This window comes from Staurois parvus, unplaced genomic scaffold (assembly GCF_062004578.1).
Source record: "Staurois parvus isolate SC_StPar_1 unplaced genomic scaffold, SC_StPar_1.0 ptg000142l, whole genome shotgun sequence".
Lineage (NCBI taxonomy): Eukaryota > Metazoa > Chordata > Amphibia > Anura > Ranidae > Staurois > Staurois parvus.
Window position 1 is genome coordinate 3,551,841 of NW_028317938.1, and position 19,009 is coordinate 3,570,849.

The window sequence follows — 19,009 nt, forward strand, 5'->3', positions numbered from 1 at the left end:
AGAAAAAAAATGAAAAAGCCAAAAACAGCTGCTGTAAAAACGTCCAGGGTGCAAGAGGAATAAGACATATCATGTGGAGTCACTCTGCACATGCTCAGTTTGGTGTGTATTGCTATAGAGGTTTTTTTGTTTTCTTGTGAGAGTGCTTGTGATCAGCACAGGGCCAATCAGCACTGTCCAGATAGAGGTCAGGGGTTCTGCATCCTCCTGGAGCAGAATAAAAACTCTTCCTACAAGCTTTAACCAGTGCTCTGCTGAACACTGATAGAAGTCACAAGACTGCTCTAAATACTGATGAGAAAAGGTATTTATCAGTTTATATTTACTAAAATAATTACATTTCCATGTTCTGTGTACTGTGGGAGATCAGATATAGTGAATGCAGGGTCCTGGGTTTAGTAACACTAATTATTCACGTGGAATGTATGTTCCTTGTTAACCACTTGCCTGCCGGGCACTTTCACTCCCTTCCTGCCCAGGCCAATTTTCAGCTTTCAGCACTGTTGCACTTTGAATGACAATTGCGCGGTCATGCAACACTCATATGAAATTTTTATCATTATTCTCACACAAATAGAGCTTTCTTTTGGTGGTATTTACTTGCCACTGGGGTTTTTATTTTTTGCGCTATAAAGAAAAAAAGAGCAAAGAAATGTGAAAAAAAAGGTTTTCTTTGTTTCTATTATAAAATTTTACAAGCAGGTAATTTTTCTGCTTCACTGATGTGAATTGATGAGGCTGCACTGGTACGCAGCAATGATGGGCACTATTAGGCAGCACTGATGGGGCAGCACTGAGAGGTAGCATTGATGGGCACTGATGAGGTGGTGCTGATGAGGTGGCACAGGTGGGCATTGTTGAGGAGGCACTGATGATACACTTATATGCAGCAATGATGGGCACTGATAGGTGGCACTGACTGGCAGCTCTGACTGATAACACTGACTGGAGGCACTGACAGATGGCACTGACTGGCAACACTGCTGGGTGGCACTGCTGGGTGGCACTGGTGGGTACTGATGGGTGACACTGCTGGGCACTGATGGGTGGCACTACTGGGCACTAATGGGTGACACTGGTGGGTACTAATGGGTGACACTGCTGGGCACTGATGGGTGGCACTACTGGGCACTGATGGGTGACACTGCTGGGCACTGATGGGAGGCACTGATAATCAGTTCCCTGATTATCAGTGCAGATCTCCCATGTCACATTTGCCGGTTATTGGCAATACTTTCTTCACGCTGTGACAACATGAGGAAAGTGGAAAGTGCTGCCAATAACTGGCAACTGTATTTACATTGTGATCTGCTGTGTCATTGGACACAGCTGATCACGTGGTAAAAGGCTGCTGTGATTGACCTTTTGCCTAATCACGTGATCAGCTGTGTCCATGGGACACAGCGATTACCGAAAGTGCCAACATCCATGGATGACCTCCCAGAACTGGACGACCGCGCTGTAGCAGTCTTTTGGCTACAGCATGGTTGGGAAGCGGTTAACCACTTGCCGCCCAGCCTATGGTCAAATGACGGCCGAGCGAATATCTCATCCTTCCGGGAGGGCGTCATATGACATCCCTCCTGGATCGTGCTTTGCACGTGCCTGCAGGATTGCGCTGTGGCGAGATCTGTCACCGGCCATGTACCTCGGACACGGCCGATGACAGATCTGTATACCGGCCCCGTTACCAGTACCATGTGACCTGCTGTGACCAATCACAGCAGGTCACATGACAGTTGAAGACAATGGATGTCTTCCTTTCATGCCATCTATTGTATACAAGTGTGTCCAGCTGTGATTGGTCACAGTGATCACATGCACAGGCTGGGCCAATCACAGTCCATCTGTATCATGTGATTAGCCATGGCTAATCACAGCCAATCACAACAAAAAAACCTGAATGAATCGATTTCACTTAGTTAAATGCTTGCTTATAGCAAAGAAATTTTTTGCTATAAGCAATCAAATTGTGTAAAAAAGAAAAAAAATACTGATCACTTCCCCAAAGTAGTACAATGTTGCTATGGTAACATTATACTACTTTGGTCATAGTGTAATATGAAAAAAAATCTTTATAAAAAAGAGAAAAAAATGTAATAACATTTTTTTTTAAAAATTGTAAACAAATTATCAATTTTTTTTTTCGTACTGTCACCAGTGTCCCTAATCATCACCACACCAGGTATATGATGATGCTGTACTGCACTGGTGACAGTATGTAAAAAAAACAGTGAAAATTATTTTTTTAATTTCTTTATTTTCCGCATGACAAAAAAAAATTACACCTTCAAAAAACTTGCCATGCCTCTTATGAAGTACGTCGGACTGTCTACTTTGCTAAAAGGGGTCATTTGGGGGATATCTGTACTGTTCTGACATTCTTGGACCTCAAGAAATTAGATTGGCTGTCAGTACTTCAGGATTGATCAATATTCAGATATATCCCATAGTTTGTGAACTCTATAACATTCCTACAAACTTAATAATAAATACTGATTTGGGTTATTTTCACCAAAGATGTATCAGAATACATCTTGGCCTAAATTTATGAAGAACAATTATTTATTTGCAAATTTTTATAACAAAAACCAAGAAAAACATAATTTTTTTTCAAAATCTTCGGTCTTTTTTTGTTAATTTAGCAAAAAATAAAAACCCCAGTGGTGATTAAATATCACCAAACGAAAGCTCTAGTTGTGTGAAGAAAATTCCTAACATCATTGCTTACTATTTGTGAAATCTGTGAATGATCACAGAGGTTACATGGTACAAAGCTATTCACAACAGCCTTGTACCATGTGACAAGCTGTGACCAATCACAGCTCGCAAGGTATTTCTCAAAGGCTGCAGGAATACAGCCAGAAAAGGTGAAATGATTGATTTTACAGCCTTTATGGGTATAAAAGCAATCAGTGTAAAAAAAGAAAAAAAAATGTTCCTCACCCCCCACAAGTAGTACAGTGTCACTATGGTGACACTGTACTGCTAGGATGACAGTATGTAAAAAAAAAACCCCATAATAATATATAAAAAAAATAAAATAAAAATGTAAAAAATTTGAAAAAGTATAAATTTTGGTTATAAACTAATTTGGGTTATTTTATATTTTTTACTAAAAAGATAGGTGAACACATTTTGGCCAAGATTTATGAAGAAAGATTATTAATTTGCAAAATTTTATAAGAAAAAATTGTTGTTTTCAAAATTTTTGGACTTTTTCATTTATATAGCAAAAAATAAAAATCCCAGTGGTGAATGAATACCACCAAAATAAAGTTTTATCTGTCTCAAAAAAATACTAAAAACTTCATATGGGTACAGTGTTGCATGACCGCGCAATTGTCATTCAAAGTGTGAGAGCGCTGAAACATTAAAGTTAGCCTGGACAGGAAGGGGGTAAACGTGTCCAGTATTAAAGTGGTTAAAGAACATTATTTTGTATCAAGTTGTTATGGGTAAAGTCCCGCTTTAAGTATAAGCAGTCTCACTTTTAGTGCTGCACTTTTTAAATTTGTATTTGTTTTTTTGTGGATTGATCCTTTGCTGTTCAGCTGCTTAGTGGATAGTTTCTACTCATTTGAGCTGTACAGGGCTTTTTTTAATAAAATTTTTGGTTGTTTACTTTTACAGAATGTTATACAGTATAGGACCTAAAGGAAAGCTGCTTGGAAGTTCCTATTTCTTCCAGCAACTGAGAATCCTTTCAATGGGTAATCCTCTCTGCTACAAATAGGTTGGAGAACACTCTCGGTCATCGACTATTATGGCCTGGCGTTCCCATGTTTCTCACAGACTAGGCCCTGCGCGGATTGGCTGGTCAGGCCAGAGACTGCGGCGATACGCGGGGAGCGGGCTGTGAGCACTATGGACCGACTGGCCCCGTACAGAGGTGAGCGGGTGTACGGAAAACTTGTACGGACCGGAAGCGGTATCCGGGACTTGTGTGAGAAGCCCTGCCTGAGCGGAAGTGGTGGAGAGCGGCTGTACTATAACAGCTGGCTGTGGGATTGTATTGTTCGTCGTGAAGAGAAGGCTTGTGAATAGGATGGGATTGTGTGCTCCTCCAGTAATAATTGTGCCGTGTGAGGAGCACCGTGAAGGTGGGAGGGAAGGGTTCGTACAGTACGAGGATATTCAGAGGAAAGCCAGTCTGACTTGTGTCTTCTATAGTTGTCCATAGGAAGGCACGAAACCCATGTCCAATGAATGCAATGCACAGGCTTGGTTCACATTTACAGGTATAACCATGCACTGGTGCATAGGGCAGCCCATTCATTTCAATGGGTGGAAAAGAAACTCTGCAGAAAAAAAAATCACGCCATTGTGAACCGCATGGCACTCGGCAAAAACGTGTCACGTTTGCAGACGGAGGTGCCTCTAACAATTAAGGGATAAGTTCTCCTTTTTGACAAAAATAATAAATGCGTGTTTTTTGCAGGTAAAAAAAAAATGTGCATTTATTATTTTTGTCTACAGGAGCCTGTAAAGCATTGCACCAGCGATCAGTAAATTTCTGATGCCATGCACGTCTCCTGCAGACCTGGCAGAATATCTATCTAAAAATATGAAAAAAATATAAAATAGTGCAGCGCTAAAAGATATATTAAAAGTACAGGTGTGCAACTAAGCAGATATACATATATAGATCAAGAAATATTAAGTCTTGAACTGATATAAAAGTTCATACAATCTTCAAAGGGAAACGCACCGTAGTTATACCTGTGTTTGTCATAAAATATATAAACACAGTTCATCAAATTGATCTCCTGATAATGCTGTTATTCCCAATAAGCTTGATATACTCAGGTGATTGTGCAAGAAATGGGTAAAGTGCGCACTCACCAGATGCGCTTAAAATTAGCGCGTTGTATCATATATATAGGTGATCTGCCAGGTATCCCTTCTCAAGGTAGGTCTGGATACAGCCTGGGGGTAGTCGGCTCTCCTTTATGGTTACTGGAAAAGACGGTCAGACAGGGTTCCTTTTAGGGAATGCGTGGGTCACCCTCTCTAAGGCATTGGGATGGTCATCGGGGGATCGCTTTTCTCATCAGCAGTTAGAGCAGTCTTGTGACTTTACCTGAGCACTGGTTAAAGCTTGTAGGAGCAGTTTTCATTCTGTTTTAGGAGGATGTGAAACCCCTGATCCTCTGTCTGGACAGATATATTTATCTGAAGGAGTTTGTTTTTTACCTCAGTGCAATAGCTGCTTTTATAACTTAACGCTCGCTTTATTTACATACTGTCAGAATATCTGCTTGCCATATGGGATGTAAGGTCAAGCAGACATACTGACAGGAAGCTTCAATGAACTACCACGGTGCTCCAAAGCTACATGGTAATTCATTGAAAACTACAAGCCAACAGTCGATTTTCAAACTATTTTTCATTCGAAAATCGGACCTAAGAATAATTGGCTGATTTTCTCTTAGTGAGGCAATGGCACCGTTCGATTTTCATGGTTCCTCCCCATTTTATCAGGCATGCTGTAAAATTTGTGAAAAACAACCGATTTTTCTAAATCATTTGTGGCACGATTGGATTACAGAATGAACAATGTTTTTGATTTTCGAACAAAAAATCTTTCCGAATTCGACCCATGTATGGCCTGCTTAAGGCTGCCGGAACTTGTAGGCACTCGTTCTCAAAATTCTGTGTATGAATGACACAGCTGTGTGGGTGGAGCCCTGCACGGCTGCACTATTTTCAAATCTGACAGTACCGGGAGAAGTTCCCTAGTACTATCTGTCGGGGCGGTGGGTGCGGCTGCAGCTATGAGAACATGTAACCTGTTCCCAAAGGTGAACTTATCCTTTAATGCAGGGGTCTCCAAACTCTTGAAACAAAGGGCCAGTTTACTGCCCTTCAAACTTTAGGGTGGCTGGTTTGTGGCCAGTGGGAGTAAACAATACCCTAGGCTTGGTGGTCAGTGGTAGGAAAAGTGCCCCATCGTTGGTGCCAGTGGGGTAATTAGTTCCCCATTTCTGGTGTCGGTGGGAGGAACAGTCCCCCGTCTCTGGTGCCGGTGGGAGGAACAGTCCCCCGTCTCTGGTGCCGGTGGGAGGAACAGTCCCCCGTCTCTGGTGCCGGTGGGAGGAACAGTCCCCCGTCTCTGGTGCCGGTGGGAGGAACAGTCCCCCGTCTCTGGTGCCGGTGGGAGGAACAGTCCCCCGTCTCTGGTGCCGGTGGGAGGAACAGTCCCCCGTCTCTGGTGCCGGTGGGAGGAACAGTCCCCCGTCTCTGGGGCCGGTGGGAGGAACAGTCCCCCGTCTCTGGGGCCGGTGGGAGGAACAGTCCCCCGTCTCTGGGGCCGGTGGGAGGAACAGTCCCCCGTCTCTGGGGCCGGTGGGAGGAACAGTCCCCCGTCTCTGGGGCCGGTGGGAGGAACAGTCCCCCGTCTCTGGGGCCGGTGGGAGGAACAGTCCCCCGTCTCTGGGGCCGGTGGGAGGAACAGTCCCCCGTCTCTGGGGCCGGTGGGAGGAACAGTCCCCCGTCTCTGGGGCCGGTGGGAGGAACAGTCCCCCGTCTCTGGTGCCGGTGGGAGGAACAGGAATAATACTTCGTATCAGTGGAAGAAAAAGGTGCCGCAAGAGCCGGATAAAAGCAAGCAAAGGGCCACATCCGGCCTGCGGGCCGAAGTTTGCAGATCCCTGCTTTAATGGAACAGCCATGCATCTGCTAAATGGCTGCGCATTTCTCTGCTCTTCAGGAAAGTGCATGATTTGTATACAGTCTCGACATGCAGTAGTGTGACTAATGTGCAACATAACCAACTTGCACCAACACAGCAATTTTTTGGAGCTTTTTTTCTGGCTAATGTGTCAGGCATGCGCACAAAATTGCGCACTTTCCCCAAACAAGTAAAAACTCCTTGACATTTAGCAGACATGCAATTGGGGCCACATGTACACTAGTTTGTGTGACACCTTGTTCTACAGGAATTAAGCAGCAGAAAAATATGTGGTTTAAAAAAAACATGTTTTTGCATGTGCATTCACAGGTGTTTATGCGCATTAATGCGTCTGATGTTAATGCATTCAATTGGCCAGAATAGTCATTTATTCTGGCCATTAGACTGCAGTAATGTGCGTTAACACTTTTAGGCACTTTTGAGGTTTTTTTTTAGGCTCCATGCCCACTGGCTTAAAAAAAAGTGCTCACCGTAGCCTGTTTCACTGGCTGTCATCGCTCCCCAGCACCGGCATATATTAGGGCACTTCCCTATCCAGGGATCCAGCGGTGTCCTCAGCCCGAGCCGATTCTGCAATCAGCTGTCGGATGCTGACGCCACCATCTTGGCTAAGGGAAACCAACAGTAAAAACTTGCAGCTTCACAGCCAGTTTCCTACTGCACATGTGTAAAGTATGCTGCACATTGTGAATGGGCCACAGTGCTCTGGGACCTGTAAAATGTCCCAGAGGGCTGCGAGGGGGGATCCAAACTTCCAGCTCAATTTGCTGTGGCAAACTGAGCTGGAATTGGAGGCAGGTACGTGTCAAAACCAGGTATCCGTTCACCCCTTCCCACCCAAAAGGTGCCAAATGTGGCAGCTGAGGGGGTGGGGGGTGCAGATAGGCGGAGCTTCCACTTTTTTGGTGGAACTCTGCTTTATGTCTGGGCACCATGCTGCGACAGCTTGCAACTTCACAGAAGGATGCCCACTGTACAAGCGCGAGTAGCCCTGTGCCTTGTGTATGGTTCTGTTACATGTCCCAAAAGACTACGGGGGTGGAGGGGCAACCTCAACTCAACTTTGTTGTTTTTTTTTTTCCTTCCTCTAAACCTATGTAAATGCCTGTTTGTGCATGGACACATAGGCTAACGTGTAGGGGAGTTTAGAGGCAAAGAAAAATACACAGACACTGTAAATGCAGTTTTTTTGTTTTTTTTTTTTTTGTTTTTTTTTTAGTTAAAATGTGCGAGAGCCCTAATTGGTAATGGCACCCCTGCATCTGGAAACGCACCATTATTTTGCATGTGCCAAACCGCATACTGCTGCAGCATCATGCGGTTCGATCCGGCCTGCTTTTGTAAAAGAATTGGACCTCTATTCTGTGGTTTTTTTTTTTTCTTTAAACACTGAAAAAAATTGGCTTCCCTTTATGCGATGCACAGAAATGTGAAAAAACACACAAAAAGGAACGATTCACACCCACAGGTGTGGGAACATTTTTTTTCCAGGCTTTATGTTTTTAACACATGGAAAGCTAATTATTAGGAGATGACTGTTTAGGCTAGGTCCACTCCAACTGCTGAATTGCAGCGTGTGAAAGCATGCACAATTTATCACATGTTAATGTTCGCTGCATTAAACAGAATGGGCTGGCACATACCTGAGAAGCCCATAAATCAAATCTGCACCTTTTTTGAAAGTGCTTTGCACAGCAGCATACAGTGCTCAGCATAAATGTGAACACCCCAGCAGATTTGTCAGAAAACCTTTATTTTCCTTTCAGAATCAACATTTTCTATGGGACACTATACAGTACTACAAAATACTCCCACAAATGCTGGGCCATTGATTGCAAACAAGATTTGTTAATTTGCACACACAAAAAAGTATTTTTCCTAATAAATTCATTCAAAACCATGTTGCAAAAATGAATACACCCCAATGAACGTCTTAGGCTACTTTCACACTGAAGAGTGTTTCAAGCGTTTTTGCGTTAAGAAAAAAATCAATTAAGCAGGTAAAAGATTTGGAGTTGATTCTAAGTGTGGTATTTGCATTTGGAATCTATTTCTGTGAACCTACATCATGCATTCAAAGGAGCTGTCCATGCAAGTGAAACAGGCCATTGTAGGGCTTCAAAAACTAAACAAATCCACCAGAGAGATAGCAGCAACATTAGGAGTGGCCAAATCAACAGTTTGGTACATTCTGAGGAAAGAAGAACACACTGGTGAGCTCAGCAACATAAAAAGGCATGGAGGTCCACGGAAGACAACAGTGGTGGATGATTGCGGGATCCTCTCTATGGTAAAGAAAAACCCATTCACAACATCCAGACAAGTGAAGGACATTCTCCAGGAGGTGGGCGTATCATTGTCAAAGTCTACAACCAAGAGAAAACTTCACAAGAGCAAATACAGAGGGTTCACCACAAGGTGCAAACCATTAATAAGCCTGAAGAATAGAAAAGCCAGATTAGACTTTGCCAAAAAACATCTAAAAAAGCCAGACCAGTTCTGGAAAAGCATTCTTTGGATGGATGAAACTAAGATGAATCTGTTCCAGAGCGACAGGAAGAAAAAAGTGTGGAGAAGGCCTGGAACAGCTCATGATCCAAAGCACACAACGTCATCTGTAAAACATGGTGGAGGTAGTGTGATGGCATGGGCATGCATGGTCATTGGTGTTTATTGATGATGTGACAGAAGCAGCCGGTTGAATTCTGCAGTGTGTAGAGATATACCTTCAGCCCAGATTCAGCCAAATGCAGCAAAGTTGATTGGATGGCCCTTCACAGTACAGATGGACAATGATCCAAAACACACTGCAAAAGCAACCCAGGAGCTTTTGAAGGAAAAGAAATGGAATTGTCTGCAATGGTCATATGAATCACCTGATCTTAACCCAATTGAGCATGCATTTCACTTGCTGAAGGCAAAACTAAAGGCAGAAAGACCCACAAAGAACAACTGAAGACAGCTGCAGTTAGAGCCTGGCAAAGTATCAGAATGGAGGAAACCCAGTCTTTGGTAATGTCCATGGGTTCCAGACTTCAGGCAGTCATTGCCAGTAAAGGATTCTCAATAAAGTATTACAAATGAACATTTTATTTATGATTATATTCAATTGTCCAATTTCATTTGGTTCCTTGAAAAAGGGGAGATGGCTACTCTTAAGAGCTGTAATTCCTAAACCCTTCCTCCAATTTGGATGTACATTCCCTCAAATTAAACCTGCACTTTCAGCCCATATCCATTATATAACTATAGCTTGAATATGTTTTAGTATATACCTGAAAAAATCTAAAATTGTGCCTGTGTCCAAATATATATGGACCTCACTATGTGAACACACACGCATAGCTTCAAATACTCAAGGGAGAATCAGGGCTTCCACAAACCCATTCACACCTTAAAAAAAAAAAAAAAAGAGTGTACTATATTTTTTTTATTTTTTTGCAACACTGGACACTACAACACTGTTTTGTTGTGAGCTGCAGCATGTTGTTCAGCAGGGTGCCATTCAGAATGAATCACATCCCATAAACACTCATAACACATTGCTTCAATGATGCCAACAAACCTGCAGCTTTTTTTTGTCAACACAGCACACAGATGGTTCACATGTGTGGGTTATTGTGTACTGGCCTTCAAAATGAGATGGCATTCAAAATGAATGACAAACCACCACGTAGTGTAAAAAGGGCTTTGTGTAGTCTAGTGATGATATTTCTTTCGCTGGTGGCAAATCATCACTAAGAAATTTGCTTAGGATCCATTTAAATACTTTGCTGAGAAGTGTATTTTAAAAGGCATTACCATAGTATGCATTACCTCTATGATATGTGTGCAAATACAACACACTTGAAATAAGAAATTCATACAGTAATGCAACACACAGCTTGAGTTGGCTGTAAAGAGGCTATGCACCTACTCTAAGGGTATATCACACCACATGTGGTCAGACTGCGTTGGGTGGCTATTCCAGCGCATTCCCACTGCATGGACAATGCCTTGTCTCTTATGTGCCTCAGTCACACCACTGTGGTGGGCATAGTGTGCTGAGAAAAAGTACTGCATGCAATACTTTTATCAGTGGGATGAGAATCCACTGCCTCGCACCCCACTGTCAACAATTAAACTTTATGAGATGTCTTTGTGACATCTCAACAACATTTTTTTTTTTTTTTTTTTTTTTAAGCAATAATACGGTCTGCTGAGTTTAGCGCATATTCTGCTGGTCTCAGCCAGATCACACTGCAAATCAGCTGCTGCACCGCAATAATGCAGCGGCTGGTGTGAACCAGCCAGTTTTACTCCCTCACAGACCAACACGGTGAAGAATCAAGCTTGCCTACAGGTGAGCCAAGACACCGTGCTTGTTTGGCTAGGAAAGCAACATGACAGCAGTTGGTAAGAGTTATAGCTGCTTTAATAGCATTTATGTTGCTGGAAAGTTGCCACCAACAGCAGGATTCCTTATCTGACATGGGCTTCAGGCTTGTAGTGTGGTCAAGGCTTTCATCACCACAAAAGCCTTTTTTCTGAGCTATGATGTTGTATTTGAAGAAAATCTGTGTCTCAAAATGAACCATAGGAAGCAGCTAACACCTTGTGTCTTCCATTAAATAAATGCTACCTGATGGTGCCTGCTGTTGCTCCAAATGTCTTACAGAGTGCCTCTAGACACCAGAAAATTGGTGCACTTTTCTATGATCATGTCTGTAGCCCACTTCCTATTGGCTCTTTAGTCCTCATGCACACTAGACATTTTTACAGTTGTTTTTAGGGGGTCTGGCATTTCATTTTTTTTATTTACTAAAGCTGGAGAGTGCAAAATCAGGCTCATTTCTGCATAGAAACCAATCGGCTTCTAGCCTCAGATTGTTTAATTAAGCTTTGGTAATAAAACCTTGAAGCTGATTGGTTTCTATGCAGAAGCAAACCTGATTTTGCACACTGCAGCTTTAGTAAATAAACCCCTATGTGTCCATGCACACACAAACTTTTAGAGGTGTTCAGAGGCAAGAGTGTTTAGAGGCAGGGGAAAAAACCCACTGCCAGCGCTTCTAGTAGCAGAAGAGTTTTGGCAGAGAAAATACTTGGCCAATTAAATGAATTAACGCCCAAATGCTTGACACTGGTAAACAAGGATAAACCTCTAGTGTGCTACTAGAATAGTGTAGGCAAATCTGTTGTATATGACTCATGGTAACTGTGTGAGTCTGTGATTAAGGTCAGGTTACAGAACGTCAAGCTGGGTGGCTTAACAGGTTGGGAATCTATCACCTCCACCTGGTTCTGGAGCACCATTGGAACCTTCCAGAAGACAGCAGGCAGAGGAGTTCGAGACCTAATCTGCATGTTTATGGGAGTCTAAACAATCCCAGGTTTGGAGGCCCTAGTAGAGTGGGCCAACCCATAAAAATGGGATAGTCAGGCTGGCTAGAGAGCTGGGTGGAAGATGGAGTGATGAGGAGACTGTTGGTGGTCTGGGAGGGGTCCCCTAGATTTGGGGGGGGGGAGGGTGGCCTCTAGGCTGGGCTCGGGCTGGCACAGGAGGAAAGCGAAACAAAAAAGAGAGTGCACCAACCTTGCGCATTACCTCAGTAAACCATAATTTTATTGAATACAGAATGATACTCACAAACAACGAAGTAAATCAAGCATGTAAGAGCTCTGATGAAGTAGGGATACCCTTTGAAACACGTCAGCGCACTCTTGAGTGTCTACCCCTATGATGTGACTCACACAGGCTTCACAGTTCTAAAGGTCCTTTGAGGACTTACATGCTTGAGGATCCATTCAGCAGTACGGCATGAACAGGATCAAGGCCTGGGAGCAAGGAGGACAGAGTGAGTACCTCAGCACAGCCAGGGATACATGTAGCAAGCTTTCAAAAGATAGAGCTGTACCTTGTCCTGGGAAATCTTCAGAATAGCCAGGAGGGCTGGTAGTGTCTGCAGACTGACCCCCACGGGTGAGCACACCGGTGGGGCAGCTAAAGTTTTTGTAGCTTCTGACTTTTAATTTTTACAAAAATGACTGGAGCTCCGCTTTACCTCGAATTCTGTAAAGTAAAAAACAAATTAAAATCAGTTGAAAAGTGTGCATGTCACTCTGAATACCGGTGAAGAATGCAGTATTTTGAATTAGGTCCACCGCAAACTGATCTTGGCTTTATTGGGATCCCAGGAGAAATCCCATCAGCAGAGCTACAAATGATCTTGTTTGGCTTTAGGTTCCCTGAATTGTGGCCATGCTGTCTACAGGTTTGCAATATTTTTCCTGTGGTTTTTGTGTTCGCTACATAGACATGCAGTTTATCTCTTCATTTACTGTTATTTTTGGCTGTTTTATTTAATACATGACTATTTGTTATGCCCTTTAGGGGATGCCTTTGATAAACCACCTTGCCGAGGCTGTTCTTCCTACCTTATGGAGCCATACATCAAATGTGCTGAATGCGGACCCCCAGAATTTCTGCTTTGTTTGCAGGTAAAATTTCCTTTTTTGCAGGTAAAATTTTCCTTTTAAAAACGCTTTCATACTGTCGCAGGGAAACATTTTAAGACCACACTGAAGGCAGTACTTTTGCTCGCTGCAGAGCCATGGTGCTGTGAATGGACATTGTCCTAAAGCAATCCTCTTGCTATGGGGGTCCTCGAGGAGGCTGTCTTCGAGTGCCCCCATAGCAAGAGGATTGCTTTTGGGGGCACTTGGCAGGTGGAAGAACTCAGGACCGCGGGGTCCCAAAAAGAAGAGGATCATGGCTGCCTGTGCAAATCTATTGCACAGAGCAGGTAAATATGACATGTTTATTTTTTTAAAAATATAAATCTTTTAGAATCATTTTTAAATCTGACATATTTTTGAAATCCTTGCATTTTTCCCTGTTGAGTAGTTACATATCATTTTATCGTATTTTCACGCTGTCTTTTTGTTTGTTTTTAGTGTTTCTCAAGAGGATTTGAGTACAAGAAGCATCAGAGTGATCACAGTTATGAGATCATGGTAGATAATTTTATTTTGATATGACATAATCATGTAGCTTAACCACTTAATCTCTGGAAGGTTTTATCCCCTTCATAACAAGAGCATTTTTTGCTAATTAGCACTGCACTACTTTAACTGGCAATTGTGCGGTTATGCAACATTGTACCCAACTGAAATTCAAATAATTTTTTCTCACACAAATAAAGCTTTCTTTTGGTGGTATTTGATCACCACAAGGTTTTTATTTTTTATTATATAAACAAAAAAAAATAACTTGTATTTTCTACATTCTGTTTATAAAACAAATCCAATAAAAAAATAATTTCTTCAAACATTTAGGCCAAGATGTATTCTGACACATCTTTGGCAAATAAAGTCCCAAAAAGTGTATAATAATTAGTTTGTGTGAAAGTTATAGCGTCTACAAACTATGGTATACAGTATATACTGGAATTTATGCACCTGTGACACTATACTGGTAATGGCGGTGATCAATGGCTTATAGTGGGACTGTTATATTGTGGCAGGCAATGTGGTGCTAGCTGACACTGGCTGGGAGGTACACTAACTGACACTAATACAATGATCATTTCTAATACTGTACACTGTCACTGTACTAATGGCACTGGGAAGGAGTTAACACCAGCTGGGAATTCAGCTTTAAAGGGTAGGTTCACCTGTTCATGAAAAGTTAAAACATGAACTAACTCCAAATATCCTAACCATCACTCCAGAGCTTACTGCACATAGCGGCCGTGCTACCAGTTTAGTGGTCCATAGAAAGTCCCTGGAGTGAGAATCCATCATTATGCTAGAAATGACAAGTGTTCACTGATCAGCGTGACCATGCTGACCAATGAGAAGCACATCTGAGCTACCTGCTTCCAGTATGGTGTTCCAGAAGAAAGAAGCACTTTGCATTCGTCAGTTGGTTCGCTGATCAAAGAGCTCTTGTCATTGCTAGCATGTGGAGATTGTTGTGTACAGTGTATGGACTGCTAAACTTGCAGTATGGGGCATAATGACCACTGTTTGCAGCAGGGTCGGGGGGGGGGGGGGGGAGGGTGCCCAGGATATTTGGAGTTCACCTTTTAATTTTTTTTTATTTACCCATTAAAGGAACTAATGTTTACTTAAAGTATCTTTAAACATGATACACCTTACCTTTTTGGTGCCCATTCTGCCAAATACTGCTCCAAAGGTACTGTTGGAATTTCTTTCAAGATCAATGTTTCTGGGATTGTCAGTCTTCAGATTCCCCTAATCAATGACTAGAAAGTCAGCAGGAGAAACCACTGAGAGCTGGCAGTGACCCAAGAGACTGATACTTTCAGATATGTTGAACATGGAAAAAATTTCAGCAGTTGATTATTCCACATCAGAACAGTGTTTGGCAGAAGGCAGCTAGAGAATTAGCTAAATTAATTATGTATTGAGAAAAATGTGATGGCTACTATTCCTATGTAATCTGATAAATCTAAAAACATATATAGTGGTCCCTGTTTTTATTTATTTATTTATTTTTAAATAGACCTGCGATTTTCCAGTACTGGATCCCAGCTGGACAGCTCAGGAGGAAATGGCTCTGCTAGAAGCTGTGATGGACTGTGGATTTGGAAATTGGTAAGTGTTTTTAATTGGTAACACTAAAGGACTAATTATGAGAGTGCAGGATTTCCTGGAGTAGTCGAAATTTGCACATATCATCTACTCTATATCGCTAAATCTACTGCTCTGTTTGATATGCAGATATTGTTGATGGCAATCGTAGCTGGTATATTTTTACATTCTATGGTCAGTTTGAAATTTTCAGGTGTGTAACAGTTTACTATAAAGTGGAACACAAAGCAAACTATATACACTCTTGAAGTACATATTCCAGTTTGTGAACTATTTTACGTGAATTGATATGTAATTTTGTTCAACCAGTCTTGTGCTTTCCACTTCTATAAATTATCTAAAGCAACAGAACAATGGGGAGGGGGAGATTTATCAAAATGGAGCAGCTACACAAGGCAACCAATCAGCTTTTATCTTCAGCGTGTTCAGTAAGCTTTGAAAGTGATAGATAATGTTAGGCTGGTTGCAATGTACAACTGCTCCAGATTCATAGACCTGAATGAGTACCATTTTAACAAGTGCATTTTCTGGACAGTAAAGCAAGACATTACAAAACTGCAGACAACTGATGTGTAGATGTGATAGCACTGGAATAATTGGGGTAAGGTATCGATATTATTGGATATATCTTAGTATTCAGTCCTCCTTCACAGGGGCTGATGTGCAGTGGAGGTTCTGTGCAGATTGATCTTGTTCTGATCTTGGGCTGGTGTCTCTCTGACGGTGTCTCGGAGAACCCTCACCGAACACAAAAGTGAATGGCGTAACTCTGAGGTCGGTATTGAGGAGTGCCCAGTACAAAAGTTTGACACAAAAAGGTCAAATTGATGTATTTATTGAATAAAGGTATCAAACAAAGCCAACGCATTTCAAGGGAAATGCCTCCCACTTCCTCGGGGCTGGAGTGCAGAAAAGTGGAATGTGACGTAACTCATAACAGGTATATAATATAAAATTGATCACGATAGGTATACCTAGATGTAGCTATTTGTTGAGATGCTGCTGTAAAATGTAGTAATAATAATAAATATAATAATGAATATTAATTACTACTATTAGTAGGTAATTTTGAAATTGATGGCAGCAACATGTCTCCAAAAAAAGGACAGGGAAACAAAAATCTGGCAAAGTAAGTGGTTCTAACAAGGAAGAGCTGGAAGAACATTTTGCAACTAATTAGGTTAATTAGCAACAGGTCAGTTGGGTATAAAAAGGGCATCTTATTGAGTCAGAGGGGGAGAGTTACTAAACCTAGAGCACTCAGAATCTGGTGCAGCTGTGCATGGTAGCCAATAAGCTTCTAACCTCAGCTTATTCAATTAATTTTTAGCAATAAAACCTGGAAGCTGACTGGTTTCTATGCAGAGCTACACCAGATTTTGCCTTCTCCAGTTTTAGTAAATCTCCTGCAGTGTCTCAGAAGTAAAGATTGACTGAATTTCACAAGTTTGTGAAAAGCTGCTTCTAAATATTGTTGAACAATTTCAGTATAATGTTCCTCAATGTAAAATTGCAAAAACTTTAAATATATCATCATCCAAGAGCCAAGGACCACTTATGGAGAGCCTCAGAAAGACCTGGAAATAACAGGTGCAATTGTTTCAAAGAAAACCAAAAGTAGCGCATTCTACCGCCGTCGCCTGTATGAACTTTCACCACGCAAGACTCCATTGCTGAAGAAAAAGCATGTTGAAGCTCGTTTAAGGTTTGCTGCACAACATTTAGACAAGCCTGTGAAATACTGGGGGAATACAGTCTGGTCAGATGAGACCAAAATTGAACTTTTTGGCTGCCATAATACACATCATGTTTGGAGGTCAAATGGCACTGCACATCACCCCAAAAACACCATACCAACAGTGACGTTTTGGAGGTGGGAACATCATGGTGTGGGGCTGTGTTTCAGCATTGGTACTGGCAAACTTCATGTCATTGTAGGAAGGATGAATAGAAAAATGTACCAAGACATTCTTGATAAAATCTGCTGCTATCTGCCAGGATGATGAATATGAAACGAGAGTGGACATTTCAGCAAGGCAATGATCCCAAACACAAAGCCAAGGAAACTCTCAACTGGTTTCAAAGAAAGAAAACAAAGCTGCTAGAATGGCCCAGCCAATCTCCTGTCTTGAATCCAATAGATATTATATGGAAAGAACTAAAGATCAGAGTTCATAGAAGAGGCCCACGTAACCTTCAAGATATGAAGACTGTGTGGAAGAATGAGCAATGCATGCGACTAGTTTCTCCATACAGGAGGTGTCTTGAAGCTGTCATTACCAGCAAAGGATTTTGTATGAAGCATTAAATACATTTCAGTTAGCATCTTCAATCCTTTTCCCGTGTGTTATTCCATTGTATTAACTTAGTGTTACTAAACCTACAACAGTAAAATCAGTAAAGCATACAGTGGGGATCGAAAATTTGGGCACCCCAGCTAAAAATTTGTATTAATGTGCATAAAGAAGCCAAGGAAAGATGGAAAAATCTCCAAAAGGCATCAAATTACAGATTAGACATTCTTATAATATGTCAACAAAAGTTAGATTTTATTTCCATCATTTACATTTTCAAAATAACAGAAAACAAAAAAATGGCATCTGCAAAAGTTTGGGCACCCTGCAAAATTTGTAGCATGCACTGCCCCCTTTGCAAAGCTGAGACCTGCCAGTGTCATGGATTGTTCTCAATCATCGTCTGGGAAGACCAGGTTATGTCAATCTTTTTGAAGCTCCGTAAGCTCTTGACACAACAGCGCATGCAGTGAATGAGGAAAGTGAGGTTTCCCACCTGTTAACTAGGTGTGTCATCACATCAGAAGCAAGAGTGTTACATTACCTCCACTTTCAATGCAAAATATGTGGTCACTTTCACACCTGAAAATCATTGTTTCCATTTTTTTTTTTGTCTAACCCTTGTAAGTATAAACCTATTTATTATTTAATTTAGAAAAAAAAATCTGACATTACAACTGATTTAGTACAAAGCAACAAGCTGTGACAGAGTATTGTACAACTGGATAAACTAGGGGTCTCCAAACTTTCCAAGCAAAGGGCCAGTTTACTGTCTTTCAGGCTTTATGGGAGCCGGACTGTGACCAGTTGGAATGGAAAGTTTCCTGCTATCAGTGCTCCATCATTGGTTTTAATTGGAGGAATAGTGCCCCATTGTTTATCAGTGAGATGAATGCTGCCCCATTGATGGTGTCAGTAAGGTGAATTGTGCCCCATCATCGGTGTCAGTTGGTGGATAGTGCCCTAAGGGCAAGCAAAGGGCCACATCTGGCCCCCAGGCCACAGTTTGGAGACCTTTGGGATAAACTTTTGCATCTCTACACCATTATTTCTGCAAGGGTGTGAGCTCAGTGGGAAAAAGTGCCTTGCACTGTGGGATCAATTGCAAAATGTCGTTATGCCTCAGCCAATGCAAGATATGTGGGACAAGGTTGCTAATAAATTTTTGGAGAAGACTCGGTTTCCCAATTGCATAGAAGCCCTGGACAGAAAACACGTTCAGGTGAAAATGCCACCCAAATCCGTTCAAGGTATTTTAATTATAAGAAATACTTTTCCATAGTTCTTTTAGGATTGATGGATGCTCACCTGGAATTTTATATGCATTGACATGGAAGCCTAAGGGAGTCAGGGGGATGCAAGAATCTTCCAAGAGTCTGATGCGGTATCAGCTATATGAGGGACTTCTCGGGATTCCCGCAAG

General features: G+C 41.9%; 1 protein-coding gene across 1 annotated transcript in view; it reads left to right on the forward strand.

Moving 5' to 3' along the window:
* Positions 1-3,738: 3,738 nt before the first annotated feature.
* TADA2A (transcriptional adaptor 2A) overlaps positions 3,739-19,009 on the forward strand; it is a 50,529-nt gene continuing 35,258 nt past the window's right edge. Inside the window, exons 1-4 of the mRNA XM_089673599.1 lie at positions 3,739-3,892; positions 13,068-13,174; positions 13,631-13,690; positions 15,204-15,295. Of these exons, the coding sequence (XP_089529725.1) occupies positions 3,868-3,892; positions 13,068-13,174; positions 13,631-13,690; positions 15,204-15,295 (284 nt within the window). The 5' untranslated portion in view covers positions 3,739-3,867. The remainder of the gene's footprint in view (positions 3,893-13,067; positions 13,175-13,630; positions 13,691-15,203; positions 15,296-19,009) is intronic.